At 37.5% G+C, this 23,836-nt stretch overlaps 1 protein-coding gene across 5 annotated transcripts in view; it reads right to left on the bottom strand.

The window, feature by feature from the left end:
* Positions 1-23,836, bottom strand: part of TPPP (tubulin polymerization promoting protein) — an 83,798-nt gene that overhangs the window by 22,993 nt on the left and 36,969 nt on the right. For 4 of the 5 annotated variants that reach the window (XR_001331617.2, XM_005525227.3, XM_014254531.2 and 1 more), the window contains exons 3-4: positions 18,573-18,726; positions 8,647-8,837 (exon numbers count right to left, since the gene is read on the bottom strand). Coding sequence is in view for 4 of the 5 variants with exons in the window: in XM_005525227.3 (XP_005525284.2) it covers positions 8,647-8,837; positions 18,573-18,726 (345 nt within the window). In the remaining variant the exon portion in view is untranslated. Of the gene's footprint in view, positions 1-114; positions 8,838-18,572; positions 18,727-23,836 lie in introns of those variants that run through there. The other variant, XM_088067221.1, reaches the window with a different exon arrangement.

Here is a 23,836-nt window from a genome sequence, read left to right as displayed (position 1 = left end):
ATTTTGATGTAATTTATAAATTCATCAGCAACTAAATTAACATCAAAATGCTAAAATAACTGTTGCTTACAAAGTTTATCAGCAAATACCATTTACTTCAATAAATCCCAGAACTGATGTAGTAACACATTTATTGATCACTTTACCAACTAAAAATACAATTTTATACAGTCAGTCAACAGCAGTAACGTACTTTATGAGAAGCTATGCCTTAACAAAATGGTGTTTAAAATATGGATTTCACTATAACTTGTCAAGCCAAGCTTTTACAGTGCTAATCAAAACAACTGCTGCACTTGAACTTTTCCCCTAAAACATCAACAATAACGTTGCAGACAAAGTAGCTTTTCCATTGTTAATGTGGGTTTAGAATTTAACAAGACAACTTCAAAAGGTTCAAAACATCCATAACATTGTCATTACTTTAACATTCACACAGATAAAGTGATACATTTAATACTTTCTAGCATTAATAAACAGTGTAAAAATATATTGCATATATATATATATATATATAAATTTGTTTCCTTTTCCTGAAAAAACCTAGTACAAACTAGTAGTATATGATCCCCCCTTCAAGTTTCTTTTACTTATTTTAGAGATTGAAGAGTAGTAGTTTTAAATTAACAGAAACAAAGACATGGAAATAGAGAATCACTGTTGTGCTCCCCCATAACCTCTTGTCATGGTTACTAAGCATATTAACCCCTTGGTAATGGTGGTTCTATTTTTGCTGACACCAGCTAGAATTTTGGAACTGGCTGCAGTGGGGATAAGATTTTGCCCAGTGTGCTTTGCACTGGATGGTGCCTGGCCCCCTTCATCAAGTGGTTAAAAATCTTTGCTTAGGACAGGTTTATCTGCTATAATTAATATTTAGAAATGCTATGCTTGAGTTGTTCATTTGCAATAATGAAAAGAAGATTCAGTGTTAAATTAGTGTGAAAAAGTAAACTTGTAAGGTTAAATGATCATGTAAAGTTTTTTACCGTATTGAAAATTTCACAGTGAACACAGTAGGCTAGTACAGCTGCATGTTAATGTTTGCAATGCCTGCAATTAGAAATATTACAGGTAATTATTAGCACACAGCAGCTTCCTGGTTGATGAAAGACAAATGAAAATAATAACAAAAACTAGTAAGCTTCACTGGAGGTTTTTATCATAGTGTACAGTGCTCCAAGGAAGACTATGTCAAGACCTATCTCCATATCCCAACTGCTTAACTATTAAATTTTAATTAGTGCTCTAGGTAATCAAAGACAAAACAGTTTTGCCTCCATCCTTTATGATCAGGTCCTGACAGCATGCACACCCATATTTGTGCAAATGAAGAATCATCTAAATCAAATTAGAAATGGATGTTGGAACAGCATGGATTGATAAACAAGCTAGCAGAGGAATAATGTGGATAAATAAATGGTTCATGACTGAACAAAATCAACCTCATTCAAAAATTATACTTCTGTATAAATATATATTTCTCCTCTAATATTTAAATCTGTGAAACATAACACCTTGCTAAGAATAAACTTCAATATACTTATCCAACATTGACCATTTCTCTGCTTTACAGAATGTAAAGACAAATTACTTTGTATTACAAGCATTATACAAAAAAATTTCCCTGCTGCAAGAATTTGCCAAAGCTGATATATTCTGAACCCAGCACATAGATAAAAACAAACAATTTTTTGCACCCTATAACTTGTTTTTGAGTATGATCTTAACTTTTCATACACTACAGTGCTAACAAAAGTAATTTGCCAACACAATTTTATACAGGACACCAGTTTATAGGTTAACTGACTTTACACAAAGCCTTTGTAAAGATCTAGAACATAGTTAGCTTGACTATAACAGACATACAGAGCATTTCAATTGCATTAATATAACCCTATTTAACAGAGCCCAGGCTGCATTATTTCACATTATTTCATTACTTTGTTTAAAAATAGCATTTGAGCAAATGCAAGCATACAGAAACTTATCTGATGTAAACTGGAACTTAAAATAATTCACTGCTGTGTGGATTCAGACTGACATCTTTTTTTCTTATTTTGTTGTTCATCTATAATATAGCTGGTGATCAAAATGCAAAGATGGATGAACTGAGTGTACTTTAAGGGCCATATTTTTAATTTAGTTAAGTTTAACTTTATTGATGTTTTCTGAAAAATGTGCAAAGTAGTAGAAAAATCTTGCATAAAGATAACTGGAGGTAAGGGCAAATTATCATGAGCTTTATCTTTGAGACCATCCCAAATGTTTACATCAAAATTCACTTTGTACAGTGCCATAAGCTTTACAGTAACTCACAAAAGAGATGCTGTGTAACTGTATTTGAAAATTAATTCATTGGCTATTTAGCTGCAATGGAATATGACAGAAGCTTATCATTTTTCCAAATCAGGTTAGTCAGTTGGGTATTTCAATGTCAATTTCTAAATGCAAGGTTTAAAGAGAAAAACCAAAAGTCTCTTCTGTAGTTTTGCCCTCATGTATATCCATGCCCCCAAGTAGTGCCTGTGTGCATGCACATGCACATGTACATGAATACAAAAGATAACTTCTTTTTTAAAAAATTGTTTCAGACAACCAGAACTGCAATTGTCTGTCAAGAATGCTCAGCCAAGAGACTGGATTTTTCCCCCTCTTATTTATGATCAAGCTTACTCTTGCCAAAGTCTACCTTGAGTGGATGATCAATTAGTTTGAATGAAATAAGTCAGTTCAAATGTTTTCTAACAACAAAGTCAAGAGTTGTATCTTAAACTTGTTTTGAAATCCACCTTCTCCATAGGGTTTTTGAAGCAATATACCAAGGCTAATATACAAAACATGAAAAATATACCAAATATAGTAAGAGACATTTTTCCCTGCAAAAATAAATTACTTGGACAATTAAGACACAGAGGTTCTATCTGCAATGTTCTTTTACTTCCAGAAGCACTATTCTTAGCTGGGACATCATTCAAAGCATTGGTTTTGAGTTTAATGAACAAACATGAATGCAACTACAGGTTTCTTAGTAGTTCTAAGATTCTGAAGACTTAAAAAGAACAACCCTGACCATCATTTCCAGCTTATATTAAGTAAGCCAAATGAGCACTTTGGGGTTGCACAAAATGAGCAACTGAATGTTAAATGATACTTTATGGGCAAATACTCCAAGTACAGGAGGTACACATGTATTAATTTGAGGTACTCCAGACTTTAAGGATTTCACACAAATTTAAGAGCTGTCATTATGCTTCTGGTATTTAATTGTATAAAGGTCCAAGACTTGAGTCCACAGGTGATGTATGATGTTCCCATCTCATTATACCACAGCTTTATACTTATGAATGGATGATGAACAACTGCGTGTTTACACAGTGAATGTCAAGTTGCTTTACAAAGCTGGGGCAAAGGAAAATACAGATCCCATGCAGAGCATAGTTTTAAACGGTCTCCTAAGAGCACTCTGAGGAAAGCTGGCTTTCACCCTAACTCTCTCTCCTACTTCTTCACCATAGAGAAACTCTTGTCACACTAAGTCTATGTTAGAATTGCTGAGGAGTGATTTCTCTCAGAACAGGGTAGACAGGTAAAACAGCAAAAGCCTCCTTTACCTTCATGCTACAAACGGAGCATAACAATGTCCCCAACCAGCCAAGCTGAACAGCACTGGCTGCAGGGCTAGAGCTTGTCCCTAATAAGATTTAGTTTTTTCATCAGCATTTATACAGTTTAATTACTTAAGCTGGATCAAAAGAGCATGTGTACACACACACAAACCTACACAAGTCTTGTGCATTACATTACTTAATACCAACTAAGTGACAAGCCAAGAACATAATATTCACACTACAACATACACAAAGGTGTAGTTATTTTGGCACACACGCAAGGCTGACAGTCAGTTAAGAGGACAAATACCAGTGCAATGTTATATTTGTTCTATCATGAAGGTAAAAGGTTTGCTCTTGGCCAGTGCAGAGAATTCTTATTCACAGATGACAGGCAGGTGCCCCCAGAATACATGCATCCCTGAAGGCAGGGTTATGTTTTGACTATCATACATGCAGGCACAAAGAATTAAAATTCATTTCGTAACTATGAAAAGCCTTAAGGAAAAAAACCTATCAATTACAACTTTGAAGTTTTGGTTTTGGAGGAATATACATGAGGATTTTCTCTACAGATGGTTACAGATGGCTGGGATACCTATCACTTGCAAGCCAAATCCATAGTAGTCATTTGCCTTTTTCTGCCTAATTCCAGCTACCATAAAAAAAATTAATTGAGCCAATAGAGGGAAAATACAGATAACTGAAATGGTAATTTCTGAACAAAGCTTTGTACAATGCTAAAAAAATTTCAGACTTTTAAATTTAATTGTCAGAATTTTAAATTTACATAAGGTCAATAAAATACACACTTCAATTCAAAATATCTTTGAAAGACAATCTCTATGCTGATAAAAAACACAAGCTGTGACACATGAGTAGTTTTGAAATCTCCTTTTCCCTTCCCTAAATAAAAAGGAGGTAAGAAGTATTATAGGCTGAAAAAATAGGGGCTAAATTTTGGCTGTAGCCTAATATTCAACATTTCCCTTGGGATTCCAAATATTTGATTACAATTAATTACCACTGTTCATATAGGACTCATGAAACTGTGCATGTTTTTTAATGTCTGAGTCTCAGTAATGCTATTGTGATAGCTTTGATAACCACAAAGAGCAGGACAATCACTTTTAGTTTTGATATTTCCATACTGATGGTTGTAAAACTCCCAGTGAAACTCTCAACTAAAGCTCATGGAGTGACTAAACAGAATTAGTAAGCAAGCACTAGTAAGAAAATCCCTTTTGACTGCTGCATATTTTACTTAAAAACATTATTTTTAGAAAATTATTTGTAATGACTATTCATTTGCCTCAGTAAGGATTTTCAGTTCTTGTCCTCAGTCTTGTAAAGGTTTTGATGGTGAGGTTAAGCTTCTGTAGACATATAGGTAAGGATTGTGTACTGCCACAGTACTTAAGTACAATTTGAGTTTGTTCTTTAAGGCAGTTTTATTTCTAAAAGCTATCTGAACTTTATGATCGTATTTATTTTGGTAGCATCTACTGTAATAATGAAAGCAAAGATAACAAGGAACAATAGGGTTTTATAGAAGATGTCACATAAGACAGTGCTACATAGTGGAAGATGCCGAAAATCAGGCTGGAAATTTAGATGGAATGAATTGAGATGCCCCCAAAAAGAGAACCTAACAATTAGGTTCCCATGTCCTTACTTCAGACATGACATGTAGTTACAGTCTGGAGCATGGTGCATTGGAAGAGAATATACCCTACAACACTCTAAGGGTTGAAAATCGGGCACCTCCTCACCTATCCCTTCCTGTCATCTTTGAGGTATAAGCTGTACTTACTGTCCTGAGAGTTGAGGGAATAGCAGATGAGTAAGAAAATGTACTTTGCCTCATTCCCAAGCAGGCCTGAAACTTAAGAGCTAATAATCAAGCAAATATTTAGGCTTTTTATTTCCTACCAATATCAGTGGAATAGTAAGGGCTTAAGTAGGTAGTGAACCCCTAATACACAGCTGCTTAAGATGCTTTTATTCATAGCCATTATCTTTCACACCAAGCACAGTAAAAGAAAAAACCTTTACAAAGTACTATCTTCCCAGCAACAACTTTCCTTTGTAACTGTCACATCAGAATGATTTATTTTCATGTATCGCTTTGAGGTTTAAAACTATCAGACTGTAGAAACAAAGAAGAAAAAAGAAGTGTGTTCCTCAAAACAAAATACTGATATCTGAACCATCTTCTCAGGTTCTGATCCCAAGCTTACTCTGCCATTGAAAGAATTTCAAAGTTTGCATCAGGTCCAAATAAAGTGCTTTGGTTCATGGCAGGGACTTTATAATGCACAAACAATGCAAAGTAAACTCTGGCAGAACCTCAGCTCGCTACATCAGCCTCTTGTAACTCAATTTCTAGACAGTGTCAACTTGCTTCTGTCCGCACTCTCAATTCCCTTCCATGCCTTCTGAGTGTGCTGATCTCTCTCACTTTGAACTAACAACTTAAAACATAATTATATCTTTAAATCTTCCTAACCAATCACTCCTCCTGTATGGAAACATTCTGGCATTACAGACACTGTATTTGGGTACCTATGCAAACCTGTCCTTTGTGTACCTAAAAGCAAAGAGTCACTAATGTGCCAGACAAGGCAGATAACTAGCAACAAACACCCAGGTCAACAGTGTGCTCTTGGACTCTGCAGTAGGCTCTACTTCACCCTTTAGTGAGGCTGGGTCCAGAACTTTTCAATTACCAGTGAGTTAATAGGCAAGTCTTAAAGTCAAAAGGAAAAACAGGGACACTGATTTTGCCTGTAACTCAGCTGAAGGATCCATCAAGGGCTGTAGGCTCAGCCTTTTTATTCATTAAAAAAAACAAGACTACCCTGGAGCCATCTTCAGGTGCACAGGCACCAGTGACAAAGAAGGTTCTTTACATTTAGACAGTTTACTACCATACCAGAATCATTTAGCCACTGTTGGTATCAAGTATCCTATTTCCTGCTCTGGAGTGTGACATGTCCCCAGTGCAACACAGAACTGGGTAACCTTCACTTTTCAAGAACACTGGGTAACTCTTGGAAAGGGTTCACAAAGCTAAACACTTTGCATCCTGAGCATCTTTACATACATCTAAAATCTTTCAAGGTAACCAAAGCCATCCATGGGAAAAACTATTTAAATCTTTACAAGAGCATGTGGTGTGTTTTGGCAAACTTCCATCCCGCTTAAAAACAAACATCAAAATAAATTATAAACAAACAAAAGGATGTCCAAGTCCACAAAGAAGCTCTTGTCTTTTGTTTGCTATTGTTGTTTTGGTTTTAGGCTGATGTATGGGCTCAAAGGGCCACTGAGGGCAAAGCTACAAGACAGGCTATCACACAATGTCAGCAGAACAAAACATGAGCAGTTTAAGGGCTGAAAACCTGTGCTTCCTTTCCTTCCATACACTGGCCAAATACAGACTGTTCACCTGCATGGCACATGAAAGCACACACTGCTCACCTACATTTATGTATTCTGAGTGGGATGCTTTTATGGCTGGGGGAAGAGCAATAAATCTATTAACCTTTAGTCAGAGTTCAACATGAAAATCAGAGCACAAGCTCCTTTTGAAAGGAAGCATGGCAGAACTGCAAAGAGCTGGTTTTGAATACTGAACATCCTATCTTTCACAACTAATTCAGAGAATCAGAGTAATACATTAAGGTACTTGTTCAGCTCTTGCAGAAAATTGGAATGGACTTTTCACTCCTTTTCAACCAATATGAAAAAAAGAGTTATTTTTATACCAATTAATTTCTTTTGGCATTCTGGACCCCAGCTAAGTCATACTCAGCTGCCTGTACCTTAAACCTGTGGGACTGGTAACATTGGAAAGCCATTCCCAGAAGTGCTATTACTCCCAAGTTTGGCAGCAAGAGTGAATAGAGAATCAAATCCCTTGACTTCAAATGAATCTGTCATAAAATGTAGCCCAGTCATAATGGTTTGGGGTTTTTTTGTGGGTAAATTGCACCTAATTACATTGATATTAATTGTAAATGTCCTTACTCCAAGGAGCCATAAGCTTTTCTTACATACATTAGAGCTTAAAGGGACTATGTGCCAACATATGTGCAAAATAACGTTCATTTAATAGCAATCTGATTGGCAGTGTTTAGTCATAAACAGTATTTTAAAGCATTATTGGCTTAATTCCCCCTTCACTTCCAATGTGAGGCACTGCAAACTTGAAAACAGACTGTGAAAATCCTTAACTAGACTTTCTTAGTCTTGTTCCTCACCTCTCAGGTTAGTACAATAGCTCCATCCAAATCCAGCCAGTCAGAACCATGCTACAGTACACACAAGAACAAGCACAAAGTATAGACAGGAGGAAAGTAAGGACTGGTATTTTCCAACTCTTTCTGTTGACATAAAATACTTTAGAGTCTATATTGTCCTAGAAATAGCTTTCTTTACGTGAGTGGTATACAATAAGCACAGGCTAGAACCTAGTATATTACTACCACTTACTTCCCAATAGTATATTGTTGAATGTTTTAAGAAAAGTGCTAGATCCCATGTAAGACATTTAAAAAAAACCCCTAAAACAGTAGTCAAATGAAACTGCATAAGTAATGGGATATTCTTCAGAAAGACTGCTACAAAAGATCCTCTTTTCAAGAAGTTCTCTTTGACATCATCAGGACAACTGAACATCAGGAATGTTTGAGATATTTTGCTTGAATTGACGAAGTGTGCTATAACTGCTCTTGACTTTGGCTTTGTTGTTTGTTGGTTTGGGTTTTTTTTTCCTAAAGCTCAACAAAATGATGTATTTTTTATACCTACATATTCATTTATTTTTGCCAATATATGCATGAGGAATGTAATGAAGTGGCATTGTGCTGCAAGTAGCTCAGCAGATGTTGAAATCAGTTCCAGTTCCTGAAGACAACTTCTTGACAACATAGTCTCAACATTCACAATAACCGAAACATGTGGGATTCATAACATCATCCTTACAAATATATACTCTATTCCCCTCTGTGTTGTAAACCCTCAGCCTTACTTGTTTCCTTGTACTTTATGATCGTATGTGCCTGCATGCTTATAACCAGATACATATCCTGAGTTATCCACCAGATCTTCTCGGCCAGCTCTGCCTTTTCCTTTCCCACTGGCATCAAACCTCTCTTTGTGAGAACCCGTGAATTTTGAAGTATCTGTAAGGCGTGAAACAGTTGGAGATGCAACAGTTTTCTATAGGAAGAAAAAAAGAAACAAAACAAAAAGACACATCAGAAATCAGCTAGTCTTAATACAAATACTTTATGCTACTAAGATTTAAATCTTTGCTAATGACAGAGCCTATGCATATACCTACTCATTGCCAGTAATAGAATACAAAAGATGTTTGTCTCTTGCCATTACATACAATGACAATAATAATATAGAAGAAAAGGAAATAGCACAAATTATGTCAAAACCCTTTCTTTAGAAGAGACTGTCAGTATGAGATACTTCTGATTAATAATCAAGTTCTAAGCACCAAAGATATGAAGAAGTTGTATCTTGACTTCACATTTTGAACCATGTTCAAAATCCATTATGTCAGCATGAAAGCACAAAAGCCTGGCTCCACCAATATAGAACAAGTATTTCAATATAACAAGAATTCATTGCTTCAAAAGACAATTTCATTCTAAACTCTAGGATTTGTGAGAGAAGTAACAAACTGGGAGGACTGAAAGTTATTTCTAATGTTAGCAAATTAGCATTCTATGAAATGGCACTGAGAAAAGACTCCTTCCACTGAGGTATATCAGGTTCCTCAAAAATCAGTTTTGTTGTCATTGAGACCAAATAAAAGCAACTGAGAAACAGAAAAAAACCCCAACATTTCACATAACAATATAGAAGCATGATAACCTGTGTTATTGGACTAGGAGCAGCCTCTGATCCTTAAATTTATGTTTTAAAATCAGGAGAATCAAAAAACATGAGACTTTTGAGCTAAAATGAACAAAGAGTGTTAAAATCTGGGCATCCTTTATATGTGCACCACTTGTCACTATCTGAAAGAAAATGACCACTGGAGCATTCATTTCTCAAAAGAATTGCTAAATGATGTTTGGGGACTTCTGTCTTGCAGATTTAAGATTACTATTTGTAGAAGTGGTTATTTTTCTATACTGAAAAAATAGGTATCAAGACAATTCTTATGAAGAACTATTGGTTTAATATATACAGTTTACTGGTAGCACCTTATAACCAGGAAAACTCCAAATGCAAGACAAGGGCAATATATTCAATATGGAATTAATTAAACTTAAAACATACTTGCTTTCCTTGTATTTAAAAACCACTACTTTACAGAAAATCAGTTTTATCTACATGTGCATACACTCTCTACTGTCACATCCACAGAGAAGTCTCAGAAACTCTAGTTAACTGCCTTTACCAAATTCATTCTCAGGACAGACTACACTTTCACAAATTCTGAAATCTGTAGTGGTAAATTTAATGACTATTTGAAAAAGGAAGACTACAGCTTCTGCTCCTCTATTTCAAAGGTGTGGCATGAAATGTATGAAATTTTCCTCAATACACAACCTACAATAAAAACATATGAGAATTTTTGTACGGTAACATATTTAGTAACATACATATTAAAACTTGTGTGAGAGGATGGAAATGCACACATATTAACATGCAAGAAGAAACAGTAAAATGAGAATTAATAGAATGGCTCATGTCAATAATGAAGGATGTTCTCAGAAAGCTATTCCCAGTGGTAAACTTGAGAAACGTGGTGTTTATATCAAGACCCCTGCATTCTGATAAGACCACAACACACACGACTTATAAGGTCCATCTTTACAACAATATGATAGCAGCATGCCACACAAGCCCTTCCTTTTCCTATTACCTGTAGGGAAAACAGCAACATGTTTCAAACCAACAAAGAAAACTGAGGATGGGCAACAGCTTGGCAGGTTAAAAAATATGATTCTTTTTCCCTGAGAAAAGGATTTTCCTTTCCTTTGTGTTCCCAGCACAAGGAACAGCACAAATCCAGAGCAAGGACAACAGTGATCCCACATTCAGTCGCCTTCCAGCCCAAGATGGACCACATGGTTTCCTGCATCACAGGAATCATAATGTGTGAAATGAACATTAAAGGCAGTAGCTGCAAGGTAAACGGTTTTTCTCAAATTGTTTTTTCCTGAGTAAGAACCGCAGCCTGTTTTCATTTCCTTCTTACTGTAGTTCATTTCAGTTTCCTAAGGGCTGATAATACATTTCTGTAACTAATTCAAATTCTTGAAAATAATGGGGGGAGAAAGCTGACCATCCTGCTTAAGTGAAGAAAGATGTAAGAAGAAATATCGCATAGAGCACAAAAGGCTGGATGAGAACAGTTTCCACATTAGCAAATCACTACTCTCCCTTCTTTTTCACAATGATTCACAGACAAATGATTCTGCCTTATCATATAGCAATTCTGCTTGAACTGTTCACTATCTCAAGTAAGTTAATAATGTCTCTAGTTACATTATTCTAAAGGTAATACATTCCTTGGGGCCAGCCTCCTCCTTTTTTTTCTGTGAGACCATAGAAGCCTTAATTTTCCATCTCTTATTTGCACATACACTTAACCACAAAGTTTGCATATTACAGAAGGTGCCTGTGAACTTCAATTTTTTGTTACTTTTAAAAACTTTCTGTTAGGAATAGTTTTACTTAGCACATCAGAATCAAACATAATTATTTAGTGTTCCAAATTGAGCTTATTAATTTTTTGTGCATTTTTTCTTAGCAATTCAGTGTTTTTCCTCACTTTGTGTTAATGTCTACAAAGAAGTGCTGCTAAGACAGCAAGGGGTTTGGAGTATGTGACATACATGGAAAAGATGACAGGAATGTGTTTATCAAGACTCAGAATAAAAAAGGGAGAGACAAATCTTATTCCTGTCCTCAACAGAGTGGTTATATTACAGAGACAGTTCAGAAGTAAACAATAATGGGCATGATTTGAAAGATATGGAATTCCAACTAGACACATGAGAACTTTTCACCACTGTGGTTGGTGAAGCATGGAAAGAATGGGGGAGTCTCTGTCCCTGAGGATTATCAAAACTTAAAATTACTAAGTCACAGAACAATTTAGGTTGGAATAAACCTTTGAATATGAGTCTTTATGTAGCATAAAGACCTGCTCACAGCAAGGCTCAAAAAAGTTTACACAGAAACTTGTCCAGTCAAGTCCTGAACACCTCCAAATTTCCACAACCTCCATGGGCAACTTAATCCAGTGTTTGACCACACTGCAGGCAAGTAAACAAAACAAAACAATCCAACATATTATCCAAATTCCATTTTAAAAATAGTCCAATTTCTATCTGTCTGAAGCAGCCCTCATACCAAAGATGAAGTGAAAGCTGTAGTCTTAAACTCTGGAAACCTTAACGAACAAAGATCAACAAATCTTCCGTAGACCTTTCTCGAGAAAGACAGCTCTGCAAACTTATGCAGATTTTACCAGCTACCAGAAGATAACTAATGAATCTAGGAGCAGTTTACAGAGCAAGCAACACAATCAATTTCACTATTTTCAAGAATTTGAATTAGTTACAGAAATGTATTATCAGCCCTTAGAAACTGAAATGAACTACAGTAAAAAGGAAATGAAAACACAGAAGTCAAGAACATGTATTTTGTCTATCTTTGCACAAAAGTATCTAGCAGTTTGCTGAAGGAAAATATATCCACTGAAAGCTCTGCAGCTGCACTGGCTTGGCAGACCCCATAAAATCAAATTTTGTGTCAAAAGGCTAGAAGCACCATATGAAGCTAGTGCCACAATCATGAAAATAAGGTAACAGTGTGAGACTGGAAGATTTCCCACACTTTCAGGTCTTTTCCGTCCACAACAAAGTTGAGGCAAAGAAGAGGAAAGGCGATTCAGTGCTGCCAAGGTAGCATTCATCATCTTCTGTCAGCACACGTTACCATCCCTTCTCCAAAGCTCACGGTTCAAAACCCAAGCAAATGCCACAAAAGATTTGCACCTGGCACAGTGCAAAGAGCTCCACGAGCAGGGCATTGCAGCACCACACTCTTGCAGCTGCACAGGCATCACTTCTGCAGCACCACAGCCCTGGCGAGCTTGCGGGAACTCTGTGCTGGGCAGCTCTGCACACAGCGTAGCATCAGTCCCAAAAGGTTCTCCACAACCAGTTCCTGGGAACCAGGAAGAGCACCCAGGAAACCTTCTGGACTTCAGGAATATCACATGTTCAAAACAGACACCGAGTGCCCTGGCTTGCACAATGAACTCCTGTTTCCACTCAAACAACTTTGCCTCAAGGTATTTTCCACCGCTTGCCATCACTGACAAAAATTCCGGTTGCGTTTCAAGCTGCTGCACAGCTTAGGCAGAAACTTAATGATGCAAAACCCTGCAGTAGGGCTTTCTGGTTGGTCTTCTTTCCTCAATTACAAATGTCCAGACAATACAGAAACAACCCCTGCCCGCCTGAGGGACTGAATGGCTTTTCAGCAATCAGTGCTGGGAATGCCTGCACTGCCAAAAACAATGGGCACAGGCACGAGGTGAGCTGCTCTTCTTACTCCTCACCACAAGGGTACAACACCTTAACCACAGTACTCCTGCCTACACTGCCAGCTGCAGTCAGCTTTCCTCGCTGAAACTCAGGGCTTTCCTACATTTGCTCCTTCAACCATAAAACTTCACCATCCAACAGAACATCTCCCTAGAAAAAGTTGCCATGGAGATTTCTTTAGCCAATTAAAATGTTCTGGGAGCCTGCAGAATCAGCACCAACATTCATAGGCTCAGCAAGGTTTTGAAAATTATTGATCTGCTGGCAATATCCACAACCTTTGTAAAAATGAGAAACAAAAAATTACTGTAACATGGAAGAAAAAGTTTCAAAGGGAAAGTCTGCCCTTTTTGAGGGGGAGGATTGTACCAGAACTCCCTACCAAAATTATGTTTACTTTCTTTTTAAATTCATGGGAATACATGCACATGCATTAAAACTCTGCAGAAAGTCAGACAGAGAGATCAAGCGTCAAAAAAATTTGGATTTCATTCATGTTTCTTCAGTTTAACATATGCACAGATACACCCACATAAAAGAAAATTATAAGCAACTCCACTTTAGTAATGCCAGAAAGTAACACCATTTTATCTAATCCTGGTGAGGACTTTCAATGGAGTGGTTCCCAGTAATGCTGCTCTGGTGATAAGCACTGTAAGTCCTAGTTTTATATACAGTACCTAAACCTTCCCACTGACTAGGAGTCCAGCAAGAGCTAGAGCCAAAGACATGAAAAAGGTGCCTTATATATGACATGACTTCCAGCAACAAACTCATATTTATCTGTCAAATCTGCCTGACCCAGGTCTAGCTCCATCAAGAGAAGACCATGTAATGGCAAGCTATAAGGGCAGATCAGGTGTTGCCCACTTGCCACCTACAAGAGCCCCTTTCCTTTCCTCTGTAAGATTAGCCCCTTAACTCCAGTTCTCCACCATTTCAACAGTCCAAGTCACTACATGATCCCAACTCATGGGATCTAGCAGCCTGATTAATATGACCTTTCACAAAAACAGTGTGCCAGCACTTCTCTGAGGAGGAGTTTTTCATTCTTGTTGGTGGCAAAGACAAAATAGAAAGGGAAATATATTACAGAGTCTTTTTTTTTCTTTTTTAAATAAGGGTGTTGATGAATCCATCTTCAATTTAATCTTACCCCCAGTCTTTAATGAGTTTAATGAGACTTGTTCCAAAGCTAGATGCTGTCAACATAAGCCTTTACATACACTACAATAATCCCTCTTTCTCATTTTTTTCATTAATTTCCTGAAGATCCTCTATTCATCCAGTGCAGCACTCCAGTCAGAAGAGCTGTGTTAACACACCTGCACAATCCCAGTGAATCACATCTCTGCAACGAATTTGCCCTGCTTTCCCCATACTATATGCTTTTGCAGGTGTTAAAGACAGACCCCATGTCCTGCTGCATTTACTGATGGGCAAGAACCTCCCTTGTCAGGCTTGTCACCTAGACATACCTGCTCTGCCCCTTATGAGCTTTCATGTTCAGGTTTCATACCCAGTCTAATAGTCTCCTCAGCAGATCAATAAGCCTAGTTTGTAAAGATACTCTTGTTCCACTTTGTTAGATTTACTTCATCCCTGCTGAGTAGCCCTCATTTCTCTGGTCCTAGAAGCCAAAGCCCCATCTTCAACAGAAGCCATACAATCCACTTCTGCCCAATCTTTCCTCCTCCTGGGACTGGCAAGACAAGATCTGAGGCTTCATACCCATCATCCTCACCCCTAGACTTCTGTAGTTCCTCTTTATATGCTCCAGGTTACCTCCAGAGCAGTACTCTGGGTACCCACAAGGAAGAGGAAGAAGAGGTCCATGTTAGGAGGCTGGAAAAATCTTGGCCATGCATCTGCAATAATCCCATATCCTGGTACCTACCAAGCAATAAAACTCCTGAGATATCAGATGAGATCAGAAAATACATGCCTTGATCATCCACAAGAAGAATCTTCAGTGAATTTTCTGTGACTGGTACCCATTACTCCTGACTCATGGTACAGCACTGTTGCCAGAGTACAGTGTCACCCATTACAGAACAGGGAAGTGTAACAGCACACGAGATATTTGGGATGGAAAAAACTGTGACTGTTCACTCCTTGCCAGATTTTCACTAATACACAGCTCATGCTATGGCCTGATATAACTACAAATCCATGGCCAGTTCTCATTCAACCGAGGATCCTTAAAAGAACCTGTCTGTCCCCACAGTGTGAGATAATTCTGGTCAACACTATTACCCATTTTACCCCTTTTGTGTGAACACTAATTTCAGGCTCAGCTGTCTCTCATGGGTCTTGCTGATCTTCACCAGTGCTCAGGATACTGTATGTATTCTGAAACTGAAGAACTGCAAGTGGAGCATAGCTGTGACTTTTTGGTGCCAGAAGCCACAAGCCTTCAGCCTTTTCTATCTCAGTAGTCTTTGTCCATGTGGTTTCCAGCTGTCACTCCTTTCTCACCTTGTGTAGCTTGGGTTTTCCACAAATATCACATCAATCTCCTCTTCATCTCCTCCAACCAGCTGAAATCTCAGGACCTTGACCACAGCACAAGTCCCACAAGAGTGCCCACCGCCACCCTGACATTGAGAAGACACAGGAGCTCTCTGAAGCATGCAACATGGATACTCTATTAGGACTTCTTCCTAACAGAGCCAAGGACTCTGATGTGCTAATGGCAGTTCTGCAGACTTCTTCCACATCTTAATGGATGTCCATGTGCTGGACAGTATGTCCTCCAGCTTTTCCAGACTACCAATCTGTAGCATTCAAGCAGAGACTCATAGTCTTAAGTGGAATTCCTAGACCTCTTTGCACTTCTGCTGCAACAACTGTTATGTCTCGTTTACCACACTCTGTGGGCTGCGCTCTGGCTTCCTTCCTCTTGCCCTAACAGGTACATTTTGGTGAGAATATTATCTTGCCCACATCAGCATCTCCCTGAACACCCATCACCCAGCTTTTAAAGTGCTGTTGCTGCTGTACTGCCCTGCCACTCATACTCCTCTCACCGTGAATCTGACTGGACTGAGCTTTGAACAACCTGATCTGGCTTTAAATTAGCCCTCTGGTGAACAGAAGGTGTGAATGAGATCATCTCAGATTCCTTACACTTGAAATTGCTCTGCATTTCTCTGTCAAGGACCCTGATGAATATACACTGAAGTTCAACTGGCTTTATTTTAACAGCAAACAATGACCAAAGCATGGATCTGTTCTCCAGAAGGTGTTGAAATGCATTCAGCATTGTTATGGTACTCTCTTGGAACAGGGAAAGAAAGAACCTCAGTTTTGCTCTTTGTAACCTTTGTGTAGGAATGAGGACTGTTAAAAGGCCCTAGACTTCATTTACATGTCTGTTTGCAAGCTGTCCACTGACCTGCACTGCATATCCTACTGACAGATCACAACCAAGCAAGCTAATAAAGCCACTGGCTTCATTAACCCTTATTCCTTTCTTCCTGTATGACAAAGTCAATCATACATGTTTTGTTCCAAGATTAGAAAGCAGCCTAAAATTCACTTGGTTTCAATATCTGGCTACTGAGCCTTCTCAACGACAAGCAGGGAGTTTTGTAATTCTGCAACACTATGAAAGAGAAGAAAAAAAAAACCAGAAAAAGATAAAAAACCTTCCATCACTTCTATCACAATATGCTCTAAAATCTTCATTGTCTGATGTGAAGGTAAACTTTCCAACTGTCCTGCTGAAGGAGCGCTTTTCCCCAGGCTGCCATTTACTCCAGACATACTGCCCCTGCCACCTACTCCCCGAAATACCCAGTACAGAACACAAGAAGCCAAGATACAAAATTCCCCACAGGCTACTGAAGTATTCTTATCCACAAGCTTCACTTAATCATGCTTTCAGCTCCTTCCCTAGTATGTTTAGAGCAATGTGTCAGTAGTCACAAAGTTTTCTGTCTGAAACCAGAACCAAATCTACATGACCTATAGCAGAGTTTTACAGAGCAGGGAACACACTACATGGCATGACTGACTTACCCTAGAATTTTTAAGAAAAGCTTAATGTAGCTTTATCTAACTATTCAAAAAGCAGCACAACTTAAAATTTCCACAATATTGACTTCACAAAGTAAACAAAGAATTAAAAGTTTGTATAGAGATTTCATATCTGCACTCCTGGGTTGCAGGAGGAGAGTGGCCATGTACTCATTTATTTATTTGTCTTTAATTGCCAAGTTTGCGGGTCTTTATTTTACTCTCCAGGAAGTCTCATCCATGTCCCCCACACAGAGACCATTTCATTAGTAGCAGACACTGATAATTTCAGTGTCTGCCTGCTGAAATACCAAAAATGGAATCAGGAGTGAGGCCTAGAAGAATGTACAAAATTCTATGTAAGAATCCCTGAACAGATGAAGAAGTTACTCAAATTTACTCAGGTAAGTGAAGAACAAAAAAAAAGGTTCAATAAATGAGAGTAGAAGAGTAATAAAATATTGCAAAAAGCTGACTTATTTTACAACTCAAAAGAGATCTTTCCACTTGATATTTACACTGACCATTTGTAGAGAACCAGTTTCTGAAACGATTATATTTTCATTCACAGGTTTATAGGCAAAATTCAAGAGGATCACAAATTTTAAGCAGATGAACTAAACCAACAGAACTATTCAAGCTGATGGTAAACACTACAGTATCTCCTAAAATACTGGATAAAAACTTGCCTATCCTGGACATCTAGAAGGACAACCAAGATTATGTACCTTATAATATATACATATATTATATAGTGGATATATATATACTGCTTTATAGCTTCCTTTTCACATACAAAGCTTAATACCAGTATTTTAAAATTAAAAACAAAGAACGTTACAGCGCTGACAGGCTTGGAACTAACAAGAAACAAAGACCGGACCACATGATAATCATTCCCAGATTTCCAGTATTCTGGGATTCACATGGTGCAATTAAATGTATTTCAATATGCCTTTGTTTTTTGGTATTTCACAAGACACAACTTTTTATTGAGGCTCTAATGCCATTCTCCTGATTTGATTCTATTGATTTGATTTGGATACACCACTCTTCATGAACACTTCCTTGTTCTAAGCATACACAAGAGCTCAGGATATTTCTGAGGTGCTACTATGTGGTAGTACAATTCCTAGAAGGAGCAAGACAGACAACAGTGCAACAAGAACAGACAGCAGTGCAATACTCAGTTGTTGCATAATCTCTGCTCCCATTCTGCTTAGCAATTGCTGCCTTCGGGCTCACAGAGAAATTGGAATTGTGGCTTGTAGAGGGAAGTGGTGAACATAACACTGCAGAAGAACAAAGGACAGGTAGAAACAATCTGTCCATTAGATCAGTAACATACCGTTACTCCAGTTAAATCTGGGCCTTTTCCTTCAATTAGTTTATACATTTCTCGAAGTGCTTCCTCATCACTTTTGCCTTTAAATCGCTTCTTGGAGAGTTCTTGAAGAGCTTCCTTAAACTGCTCAAAAGTAATAGTTCTTACAGACTTTCCCCTGTTGAAACACATAGCAATTGAAAGAAATTACAAGAGAGCACAAAAAGCATTTCAAGAATAGCAGAATGGTTTCAGTTTACCACAGTGAACAACAGAAAATTGCAACAGAACAGGAAGGCACATGCAATCCATTTATAGCATCAAATAAAAGATAACCCAGCAATACCATCTTATTTTTATATGTACATGAGTAGGATAGCACTTTATAGACTTCCCTTGATTAATGTTCAGAAATAAAGAGGAAATAAAGGGACTGGGTCTACTGTCAAAATGCCTGCAGCTCATCAAATTAAATACAGTCTCATTTTGTTGATCACTCATAAAGCCAGCATGTACAAGACAAGAACTGAAGCATCTTAGGTGCGTACTTTTATTTAATATTTTTTATTCCTCTTTGAATAACTGGTCATCATTTTATTTATAAGTCACTATTCATGTATTCACAAATAAATTAAGAATTATTCTGCTATTGCGTAAAGCACTATTGAAAAACATTTAAAAACTTGAAATTCCTCCTCAATTGAAGACTGACAAGTTTTTAAATGACACATTTAAATTCAATACCGGTTTTCCTTCGTAGACCATCATCTTCAAAAAATATTTAGAGGTACAGAAAAAACACAATATAGTAGTCTGGTAAACTCATAAACCTCCCAGAAATTTGGAGCTGAATACTTTCTGTAGTTTTCACTAACAGGAAGACCATATGTTCATATTAGTAAATCACTTACTTATATTTACTTTTAATGGAGAGGATTTTGCTGTACAAGTGTGTGGTGCAAATTCTGATGAATGCGAAATTCACACTTTACAAACACCAGTTTACACTGTCATTCCTGCAGACCTTTTTTGGTCCATCACACCAAAGGTTGCAGTTGATAGAACTCTTACAAAGCATTTACTACAGTGATGTATTTAACCAAAAGGAGGTTAATGCATGTCTGTTTTCTAGCATTTTAAAATATTCAATTTAGGTAGGAGATAACATTGTATAGTATGCACTGTTCCACTCAATTCTCTAGTATTAACCTAGTTTTAGTGCTCCTCATTTTAAATTTCAGGTATGAAACAACAGCATTACTGAGTTTACTCACCATTAAACCAAAACCATCTATTTTTAGTTGATATGAATTACAGCAGACACAAACCACATCTTTTCCTGTAGTAGTAAATTACAGATCCTCTGATATTTTCAATAAGAATTTACACCCCCAAATTTAGCCACAGATTTTGAACTAAAATTTAACATATCAAATAGAATAATTTTCAAAAAGATGTTTTGATACTTATGCTGATATAATCTTAAACAGTACCATCTTCAAAAGCAGATAATGTTTACAACATTACAAAAAAGTGAAAGTAAAAAAAAAAAGTAGAAGTCTCAAAGTTAAAGTAATATTTGAGAGTCCATGTTGCTGGAAACATGCTACTATAGAAGTTTTGTTTGCTGCGTCAGCATTTCTTTTTATGCCAATTTAGAGAACATTTCAAGCAAATCAAGGGAAAAAAAATAACCAAGCACCAACAACACACAACCCAGACCAGTCCTTTCAACAGAGACAGCTGTTTATATAGGAGGAAGGAACAATAGATGCTAGGATAGACAAAGTGTGTACTGGCAACAGAAATCTTGGGCTAGAAAAACAGTATATAGAAATCTAATTTTATTTCAAATGTCAAAAAGACTATTGTGAAGAGCAATTCAGCTGTATGTCATGGATTTATCTTTGATCTTTTCTTGGACACCTTCAGAGGTCAAATTTCTCTCAGCTGGAGGATGCCTCCCCTAATGAAAAGGGGAAGTGAGATTTCTGGTTTAGCAACCAACAGTCAGAAAGTGAAACCTATTTCAATTAACTAAACAAAAATGAAATTTTATCCCAGGCTTTTAAAACAAAGAGAAATTGGTTATTCACAACAAAATTCAACACTAAGGGAACCTGTTACATAATTGCTCATTACATTCTTTATTTGCTCATAGCATTCTTTATTTTCAATGCAGTCCAACAAATGTAGCAAACATTAGCAACCCCACAAAATAAACTTTGTGTTTTTTGACCAAACCTTGCTGTTTGCAGACTACTTGTCTGCTTTGGGTAAAGCATATGCTGGAGTATCTCACAGAATTATCTGGTAAAAGAACATCATGACAGTAGAAATAAAGAATATAATCCAGCATTTCATTAATCAGAAAGACAGGTGGAATAAATTGCAATTAACTACCTGGAATTTCTCCAGGATTCTCATTAAAAGGATTAACATCCCTCTTCTGATGAAACATGTCCAAGAACTTTTAAGTAGCTCAAGAGGTCAAAGACTTCATTTTGTTTTGCCTCTCATTTAGAAAAAGAAAGCACTGGCAATCACTGCAAGGCTTCAGCATAACAACACCCTAAGGCCCTAAATTCTCTACAGGCCAAGTCTAGCATGCAGGCCTTGCCAAAGGCAGTTTTCTGCAGCATATAGGTTTAGCTTGGATCATCAGTCAGGATCATCACAATGGGAAAGAGAATAATCACTTTCAGCAAAACCAGCAGAAATTCATGTTGACTCATTTATTTTTCACAGAATATTCTGAGCTGGAAGGGACCCACAAGGATCATTGAGTTCAGCTCTTAAATGATCAAACCCATTATTTTATCGCTATTAGCACTGTGCTCTAAATGAACTGATCTCAAGGTTTTATTAACACATGAAGAATTTTGTTAAGTTGCACTCTTATTAAATAGAAGAACATAACTTTTTTGTGTCTCAATTAAAAGGAAAAATACATAAATATGGCTCCCAAGAGGAACAAAGAACACTTGGTCTGAGGTATAGCTAGCTCTCACATTTGGTCTTTTGCCTGTCACTTACATGGGGCAAGGAAGTGAGTGGATATTTCCCCTTCAGCTTAAGGTATAACCACAAATTAGACACATATATGACCAACGTAGTATTGCAGCTGGACCCCAAAAGAGGAACAAATGCGCATTGTAGCTGATATTCTTTATCAGCAAACAACATTAATTGGAGTGATGTTAAAAATGGGATTGGAAGTGAAGGAATTTTTGCAACTATATCCCAAGTTTCCTAAATAAACCAGCTTTAATTTTGAAGTTTGTTGTCTTTTTCTACACTCCAAAAATATCCTCTCTCGCTTCCCCATCTATTACAATATTATCAAATCCACTTGTAAAGCATCCTAATTAACTCCAAAACTCTACAGCTGCAAAATATGTCAAGTCTTGTGGAAAATCCTAGGAACACGACATGTTCTTGCACTTTTGGTATGTGAGGTATGGTACATGTATGCCATGTACCAGCATCTACATTACCAAGCAGCAATCCTACACCCTTCCTGTCTCCAGAGACAGGTCTCAAAGAGCTCTGAGCAGTTTCTGTCATCATGATTACTAACTAGAACAGCATGCTCCCCTCTCCTCCGTCTGTACAGTCACGGGTTGAATGTATAGGAGACCACTGACTGAGTAGGTAGAAATGACAGAAGAAAAGTCTTTCAACAAACCCTGATTTATACTCTCTCCAATCCAGGTCCACAAAAACACCCTAAGGATAATGACTTGCTAGTACTATTAGATGGAAAATTGGACATAAGCCAGCAACGTGCTCTCCCAGCCCAGAAAGATACAACCGTATCCCAGGCTGCACCAAAAGCAGTGCGGGAGCTGGGTGAGGGAGGGGATTCTGCCCCTCTACAATGCTCTGGTGGGAGCCCACGTAGAGCACTGCATCCAGCTCTGGGGTCCCCAGCACAGGAAAAGACATCGACCTGTTGCAGTGAATCCAGAGGAGGGCCACAGAGTTCATCAGAGAGAAGGAACACCTCTGCCATGAAGAAAAGTTGGGAGAGTTGGGGTTGTTCAGTCTGGTGGAGACATGGCTCCAGAAGACCTTACTGCAGCTTTTAGGGGAGTTACAAGGAAGGATGAGGGCAGGCTTTTAGCACAGCTGTTGTGATAGGACAAGGTAACAGTTGAAAACTAAAATAGGGTGGATTCAGACTAGGTATAAGGAAGACATTTTTAGGAGGGTGTTGAAACACTGCAAGAGGTTGTCCAGAGAAATGGTAGATGGTCCATCCCTGGTCAGGTTGGATGGGGCTATGAGCAACCTGATCTCATGCAATGTGTCCCTGGAGAGAAGGGCGAGGTGGTGGTGTATACCTAGATGACATGTAAAAAGCTCCCTCCAACTCAAACTGTATGAAAAATTATAATACTCTGAACACAACATAACACACAAGGCTGTTATACCCCCAGTTTATTTTCACCATTTTTAATGCACTGTTCACATTCAGGAAATCCCTTGCTTGTACTAGCTCTTCAGACCTCATGAACTTAAGAAAGAAACCCCAACCCATAACCCCTCCAAATAAACTAATTCCTTTCTATTAAGCAACTGCTACAAAGAATCAGGTTCTTTGTGTATATTTGTAACTTGTTTTTAGAAGCTCATTATAAATATCTCGTTTCCATGGGAATAGCAAAACAAATATATTCACTTCCATTCTCCAAGTGTTACAAGTTCAAACAACTTGTCTGCAATTAAGTATGCCAAGGGTGATCACTCAGTTCTTAACACTCATCTCTTAGGTTTAGTATTCCAGAGAGTTAGTATAGAAAGAAGATAAAAACTGTATGTTAAAAAAAAATTTAAAAATGAAGGCATCAGAATGAAAATTATAACTGACCAGAAAATGAGACAAAATGGAAAACAGCAGCAAACAAGGGAAAGTAGGAGAGAAAAAAGGTTTTTACAAAACAAGTGCCATAAGGTTGGCCACTTTAATAAAAAGAACTAAATATATGAGAGACATTAATAATAAAAATTTTTAAAGCCCTATATTTCATTATGACACAAAGAAACTTTCATGTTTAGAAAGGATACATTCTTACATACCATTCTATTTTAAGCTCTGCTTCTTACAATAAACAGAATTACAATAATGCATCATCCTTCAGTGGCAGAAACCATGTTCATGGTACAATAATGACAGCCTTCTGTATCTATGCCTACATTTGGGAACAGAATGAACATACTCAGAAGAATTTTAGGAAGCTTCCCATCACTTCCCCTTCCTTGATAAGTTTGAAAGCCTTAGTTTG

This window comes from Pseudopodoces humilis, chromosome 1 (genome assembly GCF_049639895.1).
Source record: "Pseudopodoces humilis isolate 2021_Gansu_Grassland_sample_001 chromosome 1, ASM4963989v1, whole genome shotgun sequence".
In the NCBI taxonomy this organism is placed as follows: domain Eukaryota; kingdom Metazoa; phylum Chordata; class Aves; order Passeriformes; family Paridae; genus Pseudopodoces; species Pseudopodoces humilis.
The sequence above is the reverse complement of the archived record's forward strand: the minus strand, read 5'-3'. Positions and strand labels throughout refer to the sequence as shown.